We start from the raw sequence: 15,733 nt of genomic DNA, 5'->3' as shown, positions 1-15,733 counted from the left end.
CTCCATTGACCTGGAGATGTCTATCGCCGCAGCGTGCAGGGGCTGCTGTTAGTGAGCCTAGGAAAATACCGTCCTGGCTTGATGTGTTAACACAGCCTGAGCTGCAGCTTCCTTGGGGTCCGGGCGGGGGGCTGGCTAAGCCAGTGTGCTGCTGAGCACCTGCCCCTGGAAGCTTTCCAATGTCACGTGCGCAGTGGAATTTCCTACAGGCAGAGATGCTAGTTGGTCTGTGTGCCCTGGCTAGCTAAATCACGGGCAGTGAAGGGTTCTGAGTGCTGAGTCTGGACTTTAAAGTGACACGGTCCATGTAAAAAACACCACTTTAAACGAACGTCTTCCCTGAGTTACTAACAGCACCCTCAGTTATTAAAGCTAAGAGTCATGAATCCTGTTGGCTTTTCACCAGTGTGTTCATTCTCTGTGTTTCTCAGCCTGTACAATGAGAATCAATGTCACCAGCTGTTAGTGTCATTGGGGAATTGACAAACATATATATACCCCCAGGATCACATTTCCTGGCCTCAGGTTTAGCCTTACAGAGTCTGTCTGTGGGGCTGAATTGGAGCTGAGAGAGCCCAAGACATGGAAGGGAAACAGCTTGATTCAGAAACAATTAAATAGTAAATACAAATGGACTCCCAGTGATTCCACCGAGGAACCTGGTAAATGGCCACCAACTCCAAAATCTTCCCCGATGTCTGGCCAGTCAGCCCAGCCCAGGTCTGAGTGAGTGTCTCCAGGGCTCTGTGTGTGTATTTGGTTTTTTAAATGATTCGGTGCTGGTGAAAGCCCTAGGGGCTGATGATCTCTGCTCACCCCTAAGGAAGATCCAGCCTTGGCAGTAGCGGAGTACCCTTCTCCCCCAACTCTGCTTCCTGCCAGGCACACACAGCCCTGTAATGGTGAGCTGGATGGAGAGAGGCCAGTTAACATCCCATGGCCCAGGCAATCTTTGCCCTCTCGGCTGACACAGCCAACGAGGGACCGGTTAGTGCCAACGCTGGTCTTGGTTTTTGTGACACGTGGGCTCTCGTGCCAGTGGTTCCTGGACTGACACCCACCAGCTCATTCCATATGTGCCAAGCCAAGATGCTTCTCATGGCCATGCTGGTTAGTCACCGCTTGAAACCATCAACCTAGAGGTGAAAGGCTCCAAATCCCATTATCGATCCCTGGATCCATTCAATTCTCCCTGGACTGTGGGTCTTATGTAGGGGTTCTCTGCCCCCCCCACCTCGCGATCTCTGCAGTTGGTTTCCTCCATTCACCCTATCACTGCGCCCCAGGGTCTGTGCCATTGTTCTGCACTTGTTTGGTTAGCGTCTCCTTGATCTGCTTACAGAAAACAGGACTTTCCCCACCCCCACCATGCCCAGGCTCTGGGGAGACAGGGTGACGCGTCAGGGCCTTCCCAGCTCCTTGGTCTCTACGCTGGAGTAGGGGGCTGGGAGGGAAGGAGTTTGAAGGAGATTTTTTTTTTTCTCAAGTACAAAAATAAACCCTCTCTTATCTGATGGCCCTGGGGCCCTGCAGGCTGGGCCCAGCTGAGCGTTATCTGATCATTACATAATGCTGGAGCCAGGCTGCCTTCCCCACTGACGGGATACCAGTGGGGCCTGGGCAGGGCGGGGAGCTGCCAGCCGTGTTTACATGGAGGGAGCTGCTGGGCCTGAGTGTAACGCTGCCAGCCCTGAGCTCTTGGGGAAGGATAACGCCCGTTCGGTCAGTGCCTACAAGAGAGGCAGTGAGGTTTTCCCTTCTCAGCTCAGCATCTGCACCCGCTGCTCCCGTGGAAGGGAGGGACAGTGGAGAGAGAGGTGGACTCTGGGCCCCGTAGGAGCTGGGGCAGGAGAGGAGTCCAGCTTTGGGAGCGCTGTGCTGAGGGCCCCTCGATAAAGGGGCTGGAACGTAGTGATGTGGGGGTGTTGGCCAGGGCAGGGCGGTGCTGTGGGGGGTGTGATGAACTGGGGACATGTGGATGTATGCAGCCTGAGGCAGCATAAGGAGGGTTAGGTGATACCAGGACCAAGCATAATTTTTTCAGGCCCAGTACAAACTTGTAACACGGGCCCCCAGCCACACACATACCCAGGGGGGTTGGCCCCGGTAAAGTGTACCCTTCCCCCCCATGTGGGGGCCCCGGGTGATACAGGGGTGTGTGGCGTGCGAGGGCGTTGGGTGATGGGGGTCTCTGATGGCACAAAACGGGGGGATGGCGTGCGAGTGAGGTTTGGGTGCTGTGTGGAACAGAAGGGGGCAGTTAGTGAGGTGGGGGGTCCTTTTGGAGCCGGAGGGAGGGTTAAGTGACATGTGGAGCTGATGGGTTCTAGGGGGAAGGTGTTTCACTGACTTGCGCCATCGGATGCTAGTGAGTTGTTGGGCACAGCAGAGCAGCCTGATGTAGCGCTGGGGGACGTGGGGAATTTGATGGAATGGGCTGTGAGAGAAAAGTGTGCTGGGCAAGGGGGGGATTTGGGGAGGGGGGGGGCTCAGAGTTGCTGGAGCAGAGTGAAGCCTTGGCCTATCTTCTCCTGCAGTCACCAGAGGAAAGGGGCCTGCCGAGGACCCCTCTTTGAACGTGCCGGCGGCTGGCTCCTCCCCGCTGGCGTGGCCCATCTGTCACGGGGCGGGTGGGAAGGTCGCGCACTCGGGCCAGACGGCTGGGTAATCTCCCCTCCGCCATAAGCGATGGGTGCAGTGCTCCTTGGCAGCCGTCTCCGAGCAGCTCCCCGTCGCCGCGCAGATCTAATCTCTCCTCTTTGTGTGCTAGTCCCTGAAACCTCTCAATGCGAGGCGAAATCAGGGCCGTAATAATATCAACCGATAAAGCCTGTCTGTGGTGCTCTGGGCAGACACGGGAGGTCACTGTCTAGTCCTGGCTGAATTACCCTAGACTGGCTGCTTGGGGTAGGGCTGGAGGGGAAGAGTGACGCTGCCTGTGGAGCCCAGATAAGCCTCTGTTTATCTTCCTCCTGATGCTGCTGACTGCATGGTTGGTCTAGGTTGGTGTGTCGAGGAAGTGCAGGACAATAGGTGGGTAGTGGATGCAGCGTCATGGACGAGGCCTAGGCTGTGACCCTAGAGTACGGGCTTCTGTGCAATCTGCCGTCTCCTTGCTTGACTTCTCTCACATCTCCTCCCCCCCCCCTCCATTAATTCATCTTTTCAGCTGTCATGCTGTGTAAGTTACAGCTGCGGCCGCGTCTTCTGCAGACTCGGGGCAGGAAACTGGGCTTTGACATTGACTGAGCCCATTAGCAGGGCTTGAAAGATCTTTACCAGAGGAAGATTTCCTTGTCGTGTGTGTGTGTGTTTGTTACGTTGCGGGGCGGCAGGGTCTAAGCCATCAGTTTCGGCAGCACATAAACTGTCATTTAAAGGTGTGTGCCGGGGCTCCTGTGTGGATTTACCCAGGATATTTCCTAGTTCTGATACTGGTGAAGAAACCTTTCCAGAGAAGAACAGAGCATAAAGGGATGCAGGGCTAGTTGTCTGTGTCTACAGACAGACAGCTTCACTCCTCTGCTAGCTCTGCCCCACAGCAGAGTGCAATTCACAAGATGCCGGTCCATTTTCACGGCTGCTATTCAGACCCTTTGAGCAAGCCAGGAAAACGATCAAGAAAGAATCATAAGGCCAGAAGGGACCATTCTGATTATTTCATCTGAGCACCTGCCCATAACAGACCACAGAGCAGGGATACTCAGAGCGCGGCTCACGAGCAACAAATGGCTCTTTAACCTGTTTCCTGAGGCTCTCTGCAGCACAGGATATTAAAACACGGCGTGATTTCATTATTAACTAATCTACGTTAGTAACCAGTAGGGATGCTTTTACTATGTTGTTAACCAATTATGTTACCAACTGGCACTGTTATTAACTTATTTGCTGTGAGAATAGTAGATATATAAAAACAAAATATGTCCCCTGTCCTACCGTTTAAATATGACTAGTACTGTAGTAAGTGAAACAGTGAATTCTCGCTGTTGTGACTCTTTTGGGTCATGTGGATGGCTAATTTGGCTCCCGAACCCCTGAGGTCTGAGTATCACTGCCGTCGGGTGTTGCCCAGTAGATATCATCACTGTCGTGTTTCCATTGATTTGGGCGAGCTCTGAGCAGAAACTGAAGCAGGTGAGCTAGTGCTAGGCTGGGGGAGACCCACCTGGACCCTGCAGCTTCCAGGAGGCTGTGGCTGGAAGGGATGGTGAGGACAAAGCGTGCTCCTTCGCGGCTGGTGGAGGAAGCCGGGCAGTGCTGTCCCAGGACTCGCTGCTGTTACTAACACTGGGAGGGGCTGGCCAGCACGGGCAGGGGCCTCCAGCCAGCACAGTGGGCTGAGTACCTGTTGCTGAGTGCATTGCATCGGGCCCAACTCCTCCCCAGCCTGACTGTGTCTGACCTGGGACGAGCTACACACAGCCGTGTCCCAGCCTGGGTCCTTGGGGAAATGGCTGAGATGGAGACTGGCTTTAGTGGGAACCGAGTGTGCAAGTCCCTCGGCGGCTGAGCAGATCTCAGCCTAGGGCTTCCAAATACACGTCCCTCCTACTACGGCCAGTCCAGGATCCCAGGGGTTGGGGTTGGGGCTGGGGCTAGGAGGCCCCTGGGTTTAGCAACTCCCTGCACTGCTCCAGCCTAGGCGCCTCAGTCCCCTGAGTGGATGCTCTGGGCTGTTCTCTAGGCTTACCGCGGCTCTAGGTGGGATCTCTATGGTTAGAGTCCAGGACCTCAGAGCAGTCGTGGGCAGGGCTGTAGGAGGGCAGCAGGCCAGGCTCAGAGCCACCATCCTCCTAGGAGCTGTGACCAGAGCTCCCCTGCCCTGCCCAGCCAGGGAGCTGCCCAGAGCCCCCCTCGCACAACCCAAAGAATGGCAGCCTGGGCCAGAGGCTCCTGTCCCCCCACCCTCAGGAGCAGCAGACCGAGGCCCCCCAGCAGGAAGTTAGAGGCCAGGAGCCGCCCCAGCAGCCCAGCCATAGCAGCCATTAGCTGACAGCAGGGAGCAGCCAGGTCCCCCTCCCTGCCCCCTCCCTGCACTCCCAGGGCAAGCCGCAGAGGTCAGCAACCCAATGCTGATCCCCACCTAGCCTAGGACAGGGAACAAGGAGGGGCAGAGCCGGGTCCCGGAGCAGCCGGAGTTCCCCAGGCGCCAGCCAGGCCAGCCGGCCGGCCCTATGTTCCTACAGCTCCTTCCCTGCTGCAGGCTTGAATTCTGGGAATCGGGACACTGCTGGGAATGTGTGTTAATCAGATATGCAAATTAAGGGATTGTCATTTGCATAATACCTGCATCCTGCACTGGCAGCTTCCTTGTGCCTTCCCCCTTATACGTTCTCCTCCTCCGGCTCCCCATCCCCCACTCTCCGGCTCCCCATCCCCCACTCTCCGGCTCCCCATCCCTCACTCTCCGGCTCCCCATCCTCCTTTCATTCAGCACGGCTGACACGTGTGTGTAAATTTCCATTCCCATTCCTCTTGCCTTCCATTTCCTGTCACTCGCTGGAGCTGCAGATAGCATCGTCCAGTCACCCACCCTTCTCCCCCTTCAACGTCAGGGCGTCTGGACAATCCGGGCCTCACATCCGGCCCAGCCCCTCTGCCTCCAGACTCCTCGGCTTGCATGCAGTTGTCTGGAGCCACTGGTGAGCGTCAGTCCCCCGAGGGAAGTGATGGAAATCCTTGCAGTGGCTGGCCATCTCCAAAGAAAACATTACCCAGAGAAGGGCAGCCAGGCCCAGCTGTTGAACCCCACCTCACCCGCCTCTGCTTCAGACTCCTTCTCCCTTCCTCTGTGTGTCGGACTCAGGAGGCTTGTCAAAGGAGGGACCATCTGATATTGCGCTCCCTTTAAGGAAGGGCTCGTGTTGTGTTGGATGTCCAAATTCCCCACCACCGCCTTAGGGAATTCTTTGCTACCTTAAAATGCTGTTGTAAAACATCTGTAGCCACCTAAGGCTTCACAGCCATTGCTGTGCTGAATGCCAGGGCCACTAGGAACTTGACAGAAGCAGCAGGGACATCAGAACTTGCTCCAGTCGTCCAGGCCTGTGTGTCAAAGCAAAATCTCCATTAGCTGTTGGCAATATAGGGCCTCTGACACACAACTGACCAATTCTGATTCAATTCAGTGAGAGCAGTCTCTCTCTCTCTCTCTCTAACGCACACACACACAATTTAACTAGAGCATTTTCTTTCTTTGCCTTCATTGTCTGCCTGCAGGAAAGGGGTCTCACCACCATAACATCCTGCCTTGGCCCTTCACATGGGTGGGCAGAGAGTTGTCGCCCTGACTGTCATTCTCTATCCATGGAGCCTGTTCTCTCCCCACATGCACCTAACCCCATTAATAGCAATGGGAGCCACAAGGATGCAGAAAGGGGAAACCGCCCTCCCGCCATCATCCAGAGCAGTATGGGCAGTGCCTGCCCTTCAGCAGCAGTGAGTGCTCAGTCACAACATGCCCTGAGCTGGGGACTTGTTCCTGGGGGGGTACGGAACCAAATTCCTCCAGGTCACTGGTCTGAATCCAGCTCCGCTTGGTAGTTACTGTCCGGTATCTCGCCGGAGCGTCGCCCGCTTCTCTGGGTCTCAGCATGAGCAGGATGAAATTTTTCCAAGTGCAGTGCAAAATGGCAAAAAATAATATATTTCTGTCAGGCTGGATTTGTTCGGTTTTTATTTTATTGTATTTTTATTTTCAGCAACATTGTTGTGTTTATTTTCCTGCGTTTTGGCCAGGTCTACTCTGAGCTTCTGCCAAACAGAGCCGGGGGGCCATATTCCGATAGCCTTACTCACACCGAGTAGTACCCTTCTCCTTAAGAAGTCCCACTGCCTTCAAGGGGACTACTCCCAGTCATCTTCATTGCAGTCTATGGGACTGTCCGTGTGAGGAAGATCTGCTTGCAGGATCGGGTCCGTACGTTGCCTCTTACAACAAGGATTCCACATGCATTCCAGTAACTTCGATTGGCTGTTTCGGTTTTTTGAATTGCACATTGTTTACCGTTCCCTCAGTAAAGTGTTGCGTGCCCCAGTTTTTAGATGATTTAAATAACAGCGTCAGATCTTTCCAATTTCCTCTTGCCGTGCTGCAGACCTGGGGTTGTACGTGGTGGGGAAGGTGGGGGGGGGGATAATTTCTTCTCCAGCTCAATTGTTTGTGAAAAATATAGCATGATTTTGGCAAGAACCAGTTGTAGCAGGGACATTGCATTTTCCATACCGGATCAGAGCTTTATGAAGTTCAGTCGCCTGCCTTGGGCAGTGGCCAATATGTGACACTTCAGAGGAAGTTTTAAAAACACCCAACAAAGAGCACTTGGCTGGTTGTGAAATGCGATGTGTTTAGGGGGGGAGGGAGCAGGGCTGCAGTTCCTGACCTTCGGAGGGAATTGACCGTTCATGTCCTGAAGGGTGAGATCTGATCACGCACAGTTTGTGTGATTCACAGATGTCTTTGGGCTCTGGTGTGCTGAGATCTCATCATGGACTCCTGTTCAGTTTGGTATGGATGGGTCTGAGCTGCAGAATTTCACTGTGAATAAGGTTTGGGATTTCAACCCCCGAAGTACCGGGGTGTTTTAAGGTGGAAGATTTGCGGCTGAGTAGGCCGTGTGGTGTACTATCTGCGGCTCTGGGACAGGTGAGTCTAGGCCCACACAAAACTAAAGGCCCCCTCCCCCATAGCTATGGGGGAGCAACCACTAAGCTCAGGCCCCAAGGGAGTATATGGAGCAACAAATTTAAAGACCAGGGAGTCAGGTCAAAGATTGAAAATCAGGGAACCAAAGGGGCTCACCGAGCAGAGAATCCCGGACAGCACCCAGTCCCCCGCAAAGACAGCTAAGGAGTCAGTGGACACTGCCCAGAGGACCTCTGCCCCATGAGCTTATACAGGCTCTGTGGCACAAGGGAGCGTGCGTTGGCCTTCCAGCTCCATACCAGGTGCAGTTAGTCAAAGGGTGTGGGTTTGACTCCCACCGGTGTCATGTTTTGCGGGTTAGACTAGATGACCCTTGTGGTCCCTTCTAGCCCTCTGAGTCTATGATAAGGCATTGGGCTGGGGATCAGGAGACCTGGCTTTTGTTCCTGACTCTGCCGCGGACATACTGGGTGATTTTGGGCAAGTCACTTCATCTGTGGTTCCACTCCCACCCTTGTCTACGTAGATTGTAAACTCTTCAAGGCTAGGACCAGCTCTTGTTATGTGCTTGTACTGTGCCCAGGGCCCCAAACTGGACTGGGGCCTCTAGGTGCTACAGGGATATAAAGCACAGCAGCACATGTGGCTGGCAAGGTTATCCTAGTGGATAACCCACTGTTCAGTGAGTTAGCCATTCCCTCTCTGGGGCTGGCTAACCGTGGATCTGATTGCACTACAGGAAGCATCTAAAGGGGTTATCCCCTTCAGCTCACAATTCTAGTGCTGGGACTCTGGTGTTCAATGCCAGGGATGACCAAGGATGTCCATCGTCACACAGGCATAGGGCAGAAGGAGGGGGTGTAGCCTTCAACTTGGAATTTCCTCTCTATCAACGTAGTTATAGTGTCTGAATTATTTTGCTGCTGCTTTTCCCTGGAGCTAGTCTCAGAGTTGGCCCTTACAGACCCTGATGAAAGTCAGTGCAGCCACACCATGGACAGAGTGCGGCCTGCAAACATGTGGTAAAGGTCATATTAAGAGAGAAAAAAACACCTCCCTGATCAGATCCATCCAGGTGGAAAGACAAGATGCTGTCTCCAGAGAGAGGTGTATTAACGGTAAGCTAGTGCTTCCTCTCTGCTTAGCCAAAATGCTGGGAAGAAACAACAGAAATCTGATTGGATATGTTTTTAAAGCGCGGTTACAGTTGATTGAGGAAATGCATTTTTCAGTAACCTACGAACAGTTCAAGATATTTGGTCCTTCTGTCCTTCCTTGCTTCCTTCCTGTATTTATGGCCTCTAGAACAAACCCTTCAGGTCTAAGTGTTCTGCCAGAGCAAATTTTTAACCTTGACGTTGTAAACCCTTGGAAACTGGTGCTGAAAACACCCCTCCCCACCACACGTTGAACCCCAAGCCCTTATCCCACTGGCAGCATCTAATAACTGACAGACGTGCTTCCTAAGTGCTTCCCAGCCCCCCGTGCTCAGACACATTCTGCCCGTCCCAGCTCCTGCTGCACCTCCTTCCTATGGCCCCCCCACCTGGAGTCCCTTCTTGCTGTATTGTGCAGGAGACGGGCTCCCAGGAGCCTCTTGTTCCAATAAGGACAATGCACCACAGCCTTCTCCCTGCCCACCACACATGGCTGAGATAGTGCTTCAGTTGCCCTTTGATCTGTATCCTCTCCGGACCTTCCCACTCCTGACCCCTTCTCTTCCCTGGCCACTCTGTGCTCCTGCTCGCCTCCTGAGGTCCCAGGCCCTTCTGTCTTCTCCCATCCTTCTATGCTCCTTGCCCCCTGGAGCATCCCTTCTCACTGTAATTGTCCCATCCCTCAGGACTGCAGCGAAATGACTCACATGGAGTTGCTTTCCCCGTAGGTCCTGTGAGCGCTGATGATTGCATCCTTCGGCCGATTGCGAAAGACCAAGGAGACAAGGTGTCTTACACGACAGGCAAAGCTGTGAGTGGCTGCGTGAGCCGCAGCACCATGCGGGGAGACCAGGAAGTCCACGTACTCCACGTGAAAATAAAGGAGCAGGTCAGTGATTGTGGGGCTTTGGAGGGTGGGGGAGAGACACTGTGACACACTGTCTGCTTCCCGTCAGCAGACAGACCAGGCGCTTTCACTTTCTGTGTCATATGCCCTTGGAACTGGGGGAAATCTTCCCCAGCAGTGAGGTATGGTACAGCTGTTTTGGGAAGGATCCTTTATTTATAATGGGCTGGGAAGTCATGCTGTGTGCTACTGCGCTGGCAGCCTGAACTTGATTCCCTGCCAGGCCGGGGGGAAGAGGGGAGCAGAGCAGAACTAAGAATGACTGGTGCAGTGTGGGCCGTGTGCACTGGTACTCCGGGGAGAAATGGTGTGTGGTTAAGCCATCAGTGAGGTGGGTAAGGGGGCTGGGTGCGGTGGTACCACTGGGGTCAGGACATGGCAGCTGTACAGGGCAAGTGGCAATCATAAGCAAGGACATCTGGGTCACTGGCACCACCCAGGTGGTAGAAAGCTGGCACATGAACTCAGGGAAGCCCCTCCGTGAAATGTCAGGAAATGCCCATGGTGAGCGCTGAATGGACAGGAATGTGGTAATCCCAGCGCTGATAAGGGATCTGTCCCTATCTCCATCTGTGCAGCCCATCTGAACTGCCCCATGAAGCCCAGGGACATTTCTGCGAATCAGTAACAGTGCCCTAAGGCAGGTCTTTGTGCTCTGGGGCTGATGCTGATTCCTGGCTGGGCTCCCTCCCGATTGGGATGTGGTACGACAAGGGCAGCATCCTTGGCTTGTTGTTTACACCTTCCTCTTAGACCCTTTTAACCAAATTCAGAACCAGCTAGTGCATGGTTGGCTCTGACCATGTGTGTCTCCATGTGCCCATGGCTAATACTGGGTTCGTAACCATGGCAGCTAACGGTGGTTAGCTCCCGCTGGAGGTCTAGGCTGGCCCCTGAGTCTAACCCTGTAGTGGTCTGGCCTGCTAGCTTTTTCGCAGTTCAGACGGCTCACCCGGGCCATGCCTTTGTAACTAGTTTGGCTGAGCCGCTTTCCTCCTGGCTGGCTGTGCGGCGTGCCTCGCCGTGCACGCTGCTGGTGCTTCCTTGTGTGCACATCCCCAGCGCGTTCCCCGTGCTGAGGCGCCATGCATGCACTGATACAAGTGCAGCGCAGAGGGCTGGTAGGTGTAGTTGTGCAAACACGGTTGCGACGGCAGAAAGCTGCTGGGTGGACAGACTGCACTTGCAACCAGCTCAGGCGATTGTATCTGTAACAGGTCCCAGTCACGGTGGACAGGGCTTAAAGCATCTTGTGTTGGTTGTTGGCAAGGACAAGTTACCAGACTGGACGGATCATCAGTCTGTGTTCGAAGGGCTCCTCCTTTGTCCTTATGTGAAACAGGAGCTCTGGTAAAACTCATTCACCAAAGTCAGTCAAATCTAATAAACTGGGATCCAGAAACCTTTTCTGCAGGTGAATTTAGTGTTGATGAAAGGTGTCAGAGAGACAGCCCTGAGCTGAAGCCTTGTATTTATCCTGCTAACTGGTATGGCAACAGCATCGCAAGCTTCCCTCACAAGTTATCCTGCTAATATGCCTCAGCCCTCAGCTGGCAGGGCCCTGTCTAGGAGCAAAAGGAAGTTCATGTCCCAGTCCATCCTTGCCTTCTCTGCTGAGACAGCCGGCTGGAGGGGACCAGTTGGTGCAAATTATGATAGCAGTTTCTGTGAAGGGTGGGGGAGGGCATAGTTCAAGTCTGAAATGCTCAGTGCGTATCGCGCCATAGCTGAAAATCCACAGGCATGGTGTGACTGCTCTTGTCCACATTGTGTATATGCAGGCAGCTAACATGAAATTCACAAGCATAGCAAAGAGCGTGGATCTTGTGAACTGCACCTTGCTCTCTGCAGAGGCGAGCAGAGCAAGGTCTATAGCAGCGAGGGAAGGAGAGGGAAGTGTTATGTGTGTGAGAGTGCCTGTCACCCTTATGTGCATGGCTATAATAGAAAACACAACAGATTTGGACCTATTTTTAGCTTGTCAGCCTTGACTGTTTCCTTGTAAATGATGGACAAGAGAATCAGGGTATGTCTATGCTGATGCAGCAAAGTCGCTTTGAACTATCTGGATCGACTGAGTGACCAGTGAAGACCTGCTCAATCGATACAGAAGTCGACTCTGGTAAACCACCCCTCAAGTGGCGTAGCGCTGCGTTGACAGGAACGCGGTTCCCGTCGGTGCAATGCAGTGAAGACGCCGCACAGAAGGGGGAAGCACAGCAGTCGACGTGAGTTACACAAGCTACTCTGCGTAGTTTGCATAACTTCCATCGACTGCTGCTGAATCGCCAGGTCAGTGTAGACCAGGGCTCAATGGATGTCAGGTTTTAATTTGGGCTCTACAACTTTTTTTTAATTATTCTGGGTTTCCACTAAATTGTTCTGAGTCGCCTGAAGTATTTCTCCCATTTAACTGAAGCCACCACTGTTTTTTATCAAGGGGGATTCCATTAAAATAAAAAAGTGCTAACTACCTGAAAGCCTATGCTACATAAACTATAAAGATTCTTGTCTGAAATGAATTCCTGCCCCGGACTTTCAAGGGAACAACCTTTACAAAACAGGCTCTGATTCTGAGTTTTGGCAAAATCAAATGGCACTAGAATCCCTCTGTTCTCAATTTAAAAATCATGGGCCTGAATTTTCAGTAGGGCTTTGTCATTTTGGATTACTCCACTTTTAGGTGCCCATTTCAAGACACCTTAAGGGGCCCTGATTTTCAGAAGTGCTGAGCCCTGGCCCTCTGAAAATCAGGCCCCTTGAAGATTTCCTAAGTTGGGCGCTTAAAATCGCAAGGCACTTTTGAAAATTTAGGCCCATTATTTTTTCAGTGACACAGCTTATATTTCCAACCCTTGCTTTAAATCCATTAATAAAGACCAGCAATTTCAAAGGTGGAAAGCTAAATTTAGTGACCTAAATCCAGTAAGTGGCTTCTTCCCTGTGCTCTTTAGCACCCGCTACACATATTGAAGTCAAGGGAGATACACTGGGGTAAAACCAGTGTGAGAGAGAAGGGTGTTGGACTCCGAGTCTCTGAGTGTTATGCAGAATATTCAGTGCCTGATGATAAAAGGGTCATTTCAAAGGGAGGTTTAGATTGGTAGAAAACTGCATACTCTGTGGAATCGGCACTTGTAATTTCCCCATCAGCTCTGTTGATGATTATCTAGTTCTGCTTTTGGAGGCGGGCTGGGGTGAAGGGAGGCTGGAAGTGAAAGTCAGTTGTTCGTAAGAAATGAAAGAGTTTCCAGAATGGTGGCGACAGTGATCTCTCTCAGGGTCTGTGGTACAAGATCACTGGATGTTTAAAAGGTATTTGGAGGTGCCATAAGCAACCTCTCTCTTTCAGCCCCTTCCTTCATACCTGCTTTTCTCCTGAATTCCTGCTCAGAGCTGATCTCCCCGGCAGTGTCATCTCATCTGCTCCCACTTCTGCACCTGCTCATGTACCATTTGTATTGACTTTGCCTGAGTGAAGCTGTAATTTCTCTGGGGGAGGGAATCCTATTTCTTTGTGTGCCGAGAAAGGGCGGTCGTGCTAATCGTGCTCTCTAAATAACCTATTTATTGTTCCTTTTGTCCCAAATAGTTTTACCAAATATTATTAAAATACGACTGTTCTACATGCACGAAGAGCAGAGCACGTGGCTGTTAGATTAAGAAAAAATAGCCAGGAAGACCAAAAGTGAAGTCTCTGAGAGAGAGAATACATGGTGCGTGATTCCTCCATAACTGGGCGCACCCACTCCGAGACCACAACTGTGTTTTGATCTGTGTTTCTACAGCACTTAGCGCAGTGGGGGTCCTGGTCCATGCCTAGAACTGCTAGGCGCAACAGTAACACAAATAATAAACGGTAACAATAACAGCGGCTGCTATCTCTGCATACTCACAGAGCTTGGAAATTCCAAGGCGCCGTGTGCAGGGAACAAAAAGCATCCCGGCTTCTGAACTACGTGCAAACAAATGCAAAGTGCCAAGAGAAGGGTAGGGCTCAAGACTTTTTCTGTTTCCTCTTTAACTCTGTGTCCAAGGACTGGGTGTGATATTTACATTCTTTGTCGTGTCCAGTGGGAGGAAGGCTGCTGGGCTTCTCCCCTTCGCTCTGCTTTCTATGGGACGCGTCACCCGTTGGTGGATGCTGAGCCAGATCCTCTGCTAAAGCCAGTGGCACGACATCAATTGACGCCAGCTGAGGGTCTGGCTCACTGATTTCAGTTATAATTTCGGGGTCCAGAGGCCTTTTGGGCTTTGGGCACTGGGAAGAATCAAACAGTGCAGCGGGGAGGCTGGCCAAGGTGGTTTTTATTTTTATGTGAATTTTCACCTGTGGGTAACTTATTGCAAAACAAGGAGGTGAGGAGCCGTTAGGGCCTGTCAGCCGTAGTAGAGAAAAGTCTGAACCCAGTTGTAATCAATCTATCGGAAATTGTGTATGGAGGCTCTGTCACATTCCGGGGTGCAATCCAGCTCAGTGAAGGGCTGTCACCACCTGCCCCATCACCTTGGATGCCCCACAATGCTTTGCTGTTGTAGCTTCCCGCTTGGGCTGCTCACAACCAGGTACCGTCGTGCAAGTCACACCCTGAAGTGTCTGTGTGCTAGACAGCCCTGGATCAGCAGCTCTGACCCCAGCAGCCCATCTACAGCCCCACTGCCCCGCGCTGCCTTCCACCAGCCTTGGTTACTACTTGCAGGGTGACCCCAACATGCTCCCAGTCCTGGATTTTCCCCAAAATGTCTGTTTTGCACTGTCCAGCCTCTCCCAGGCAGTTCTGAGAGATATTACAGTTCGCTGCCCCTTTGAGGAATCAAGATTCAATAGCGTGTTACTTTCACTGGCGTTACCAAACAGTTCAGTTTAAACATAGCACTGGGTTGGTTTAGATTAAAAATAAAACAAATGTATTAACAAAAGAAGATAGGATTTGAGTGAGTTCATATATAAGAGAGAACGTGAGAGATGGTTACCAGCAAATAAACGTGAAAACACAACAGAAAGTCTCAAACTTAAACTAGCCGGTTTTGGTTCCAGGCTTTGTTCAGAATGGCCTTTCTCATCCCCCAGTCTTTCAGCAAGCTGGTGACCGACCGTCTCCTCGGTTAGGATCTCTCCCAGGTGCCCAAAGGTGCTGGTGCCTTTGTCCTCTTGAGTGAAGGAGATAACTGGAGGTTTTCTGCCCCTTTCTTTAGAGTCCAGTGAGCCTTTGAAATGGATTCATTTGAAGGATATCCCTCACAGTCAAGTTTATTCAAACAGTGAGGAAGGTGACATGGAGCCTGGTGGTGAAAGAGGCTCCGTGCTCTTTTTCCTCCCACTTGTGTTAGCTGAAATGGAAATTTGTTCTGTTTTCTACCATCTCCTTCCCCTGCTGACTTGAGGACCCTGTTTATTACTTATATGTAAAGTGAGGTAAACACACATTTCTGTGTTTAGGATAGACGATTTAACAACTTTTGCCTAGGCAGAGGTGACTGGCTTCGAACACGTGTTTATCACAGTGGAATTCATGTAGTATTGCTATATACATTTCACCATGATACCACTGACCAGGGATTTATTAGTTTTCAGATGACACATATTTTGTACAAAGATTATTACACTGGTGTGTAGGGTGTGCATACAGGGGTGCTTTCCATCACAGCCTCCTGGATTCAGCCAAACCTTGTGGTTCTCATGGACCCTGTACCTTAGGTTTGTGCATTCCCAATTAGTCATTTAAAAAGAGGAGCTAAAACCAAACTGAATTATTTACGTTTTGAGCCTCCAGGGCAGTCACAGATAATTTAATTTTGTGGAGAACTGTGAATAACGCAAGTGATAAAATTAAAAATGTTATTTATTATAAAATAGCTAGTTATGTAAACAGGCATGGCACCATAATCATACACTGTACTGATACTCACTTTCGAAGAGGAAATGACACATTTTGGGGTGATCGGTCCCTAAATGGGGTGAATGGGTATAATCATGTCTCTCACAGTGCCTGGCGGTGGAGGGGTGTGCCTAATCTGCAGTTA

General features: G+C 51.6%; 1 protein-coding gene across 1 annotated transcript in view; it reads left to right on the top strand.

Moving 5' to 3' along the window:
- Window positions 1-15,733, top strand: part of ENG (endoglin) — a 49,795-nt gene that overhangs the window by 6,420 nt on the left and 27,642 nt on the right. The window contains exon 2 of the mRNA XM_067542119.1: window positions 9,531-9,691. Coding sequence (XP_067398220.1) covers window positions 9,531-9,691 — 161 coding nt within the window. The remainder of the gene's footprint in view (window positions 1-9,530; window positions 9,692-15,733) is intronic.

This window comes from Emydura macquarii, unplaced genomic scaffold (assembly GCF_026122565.2).
Source record: "Emydura macquarii macquarii isolate MOO-44397 ecotype Brisbane River unplaced genomic scaffold, CSIRO-AGI_Emac_v2 contig_691, whole genome shotgun sequence".
NCBI lineage: Eukaryota > Metazoa > Chordata > Testudines > Chelidae > Emydura > Emydura macquarii.
This window is presented reverse-complemented; position numbering and strand designations above follow the sequence as displayed.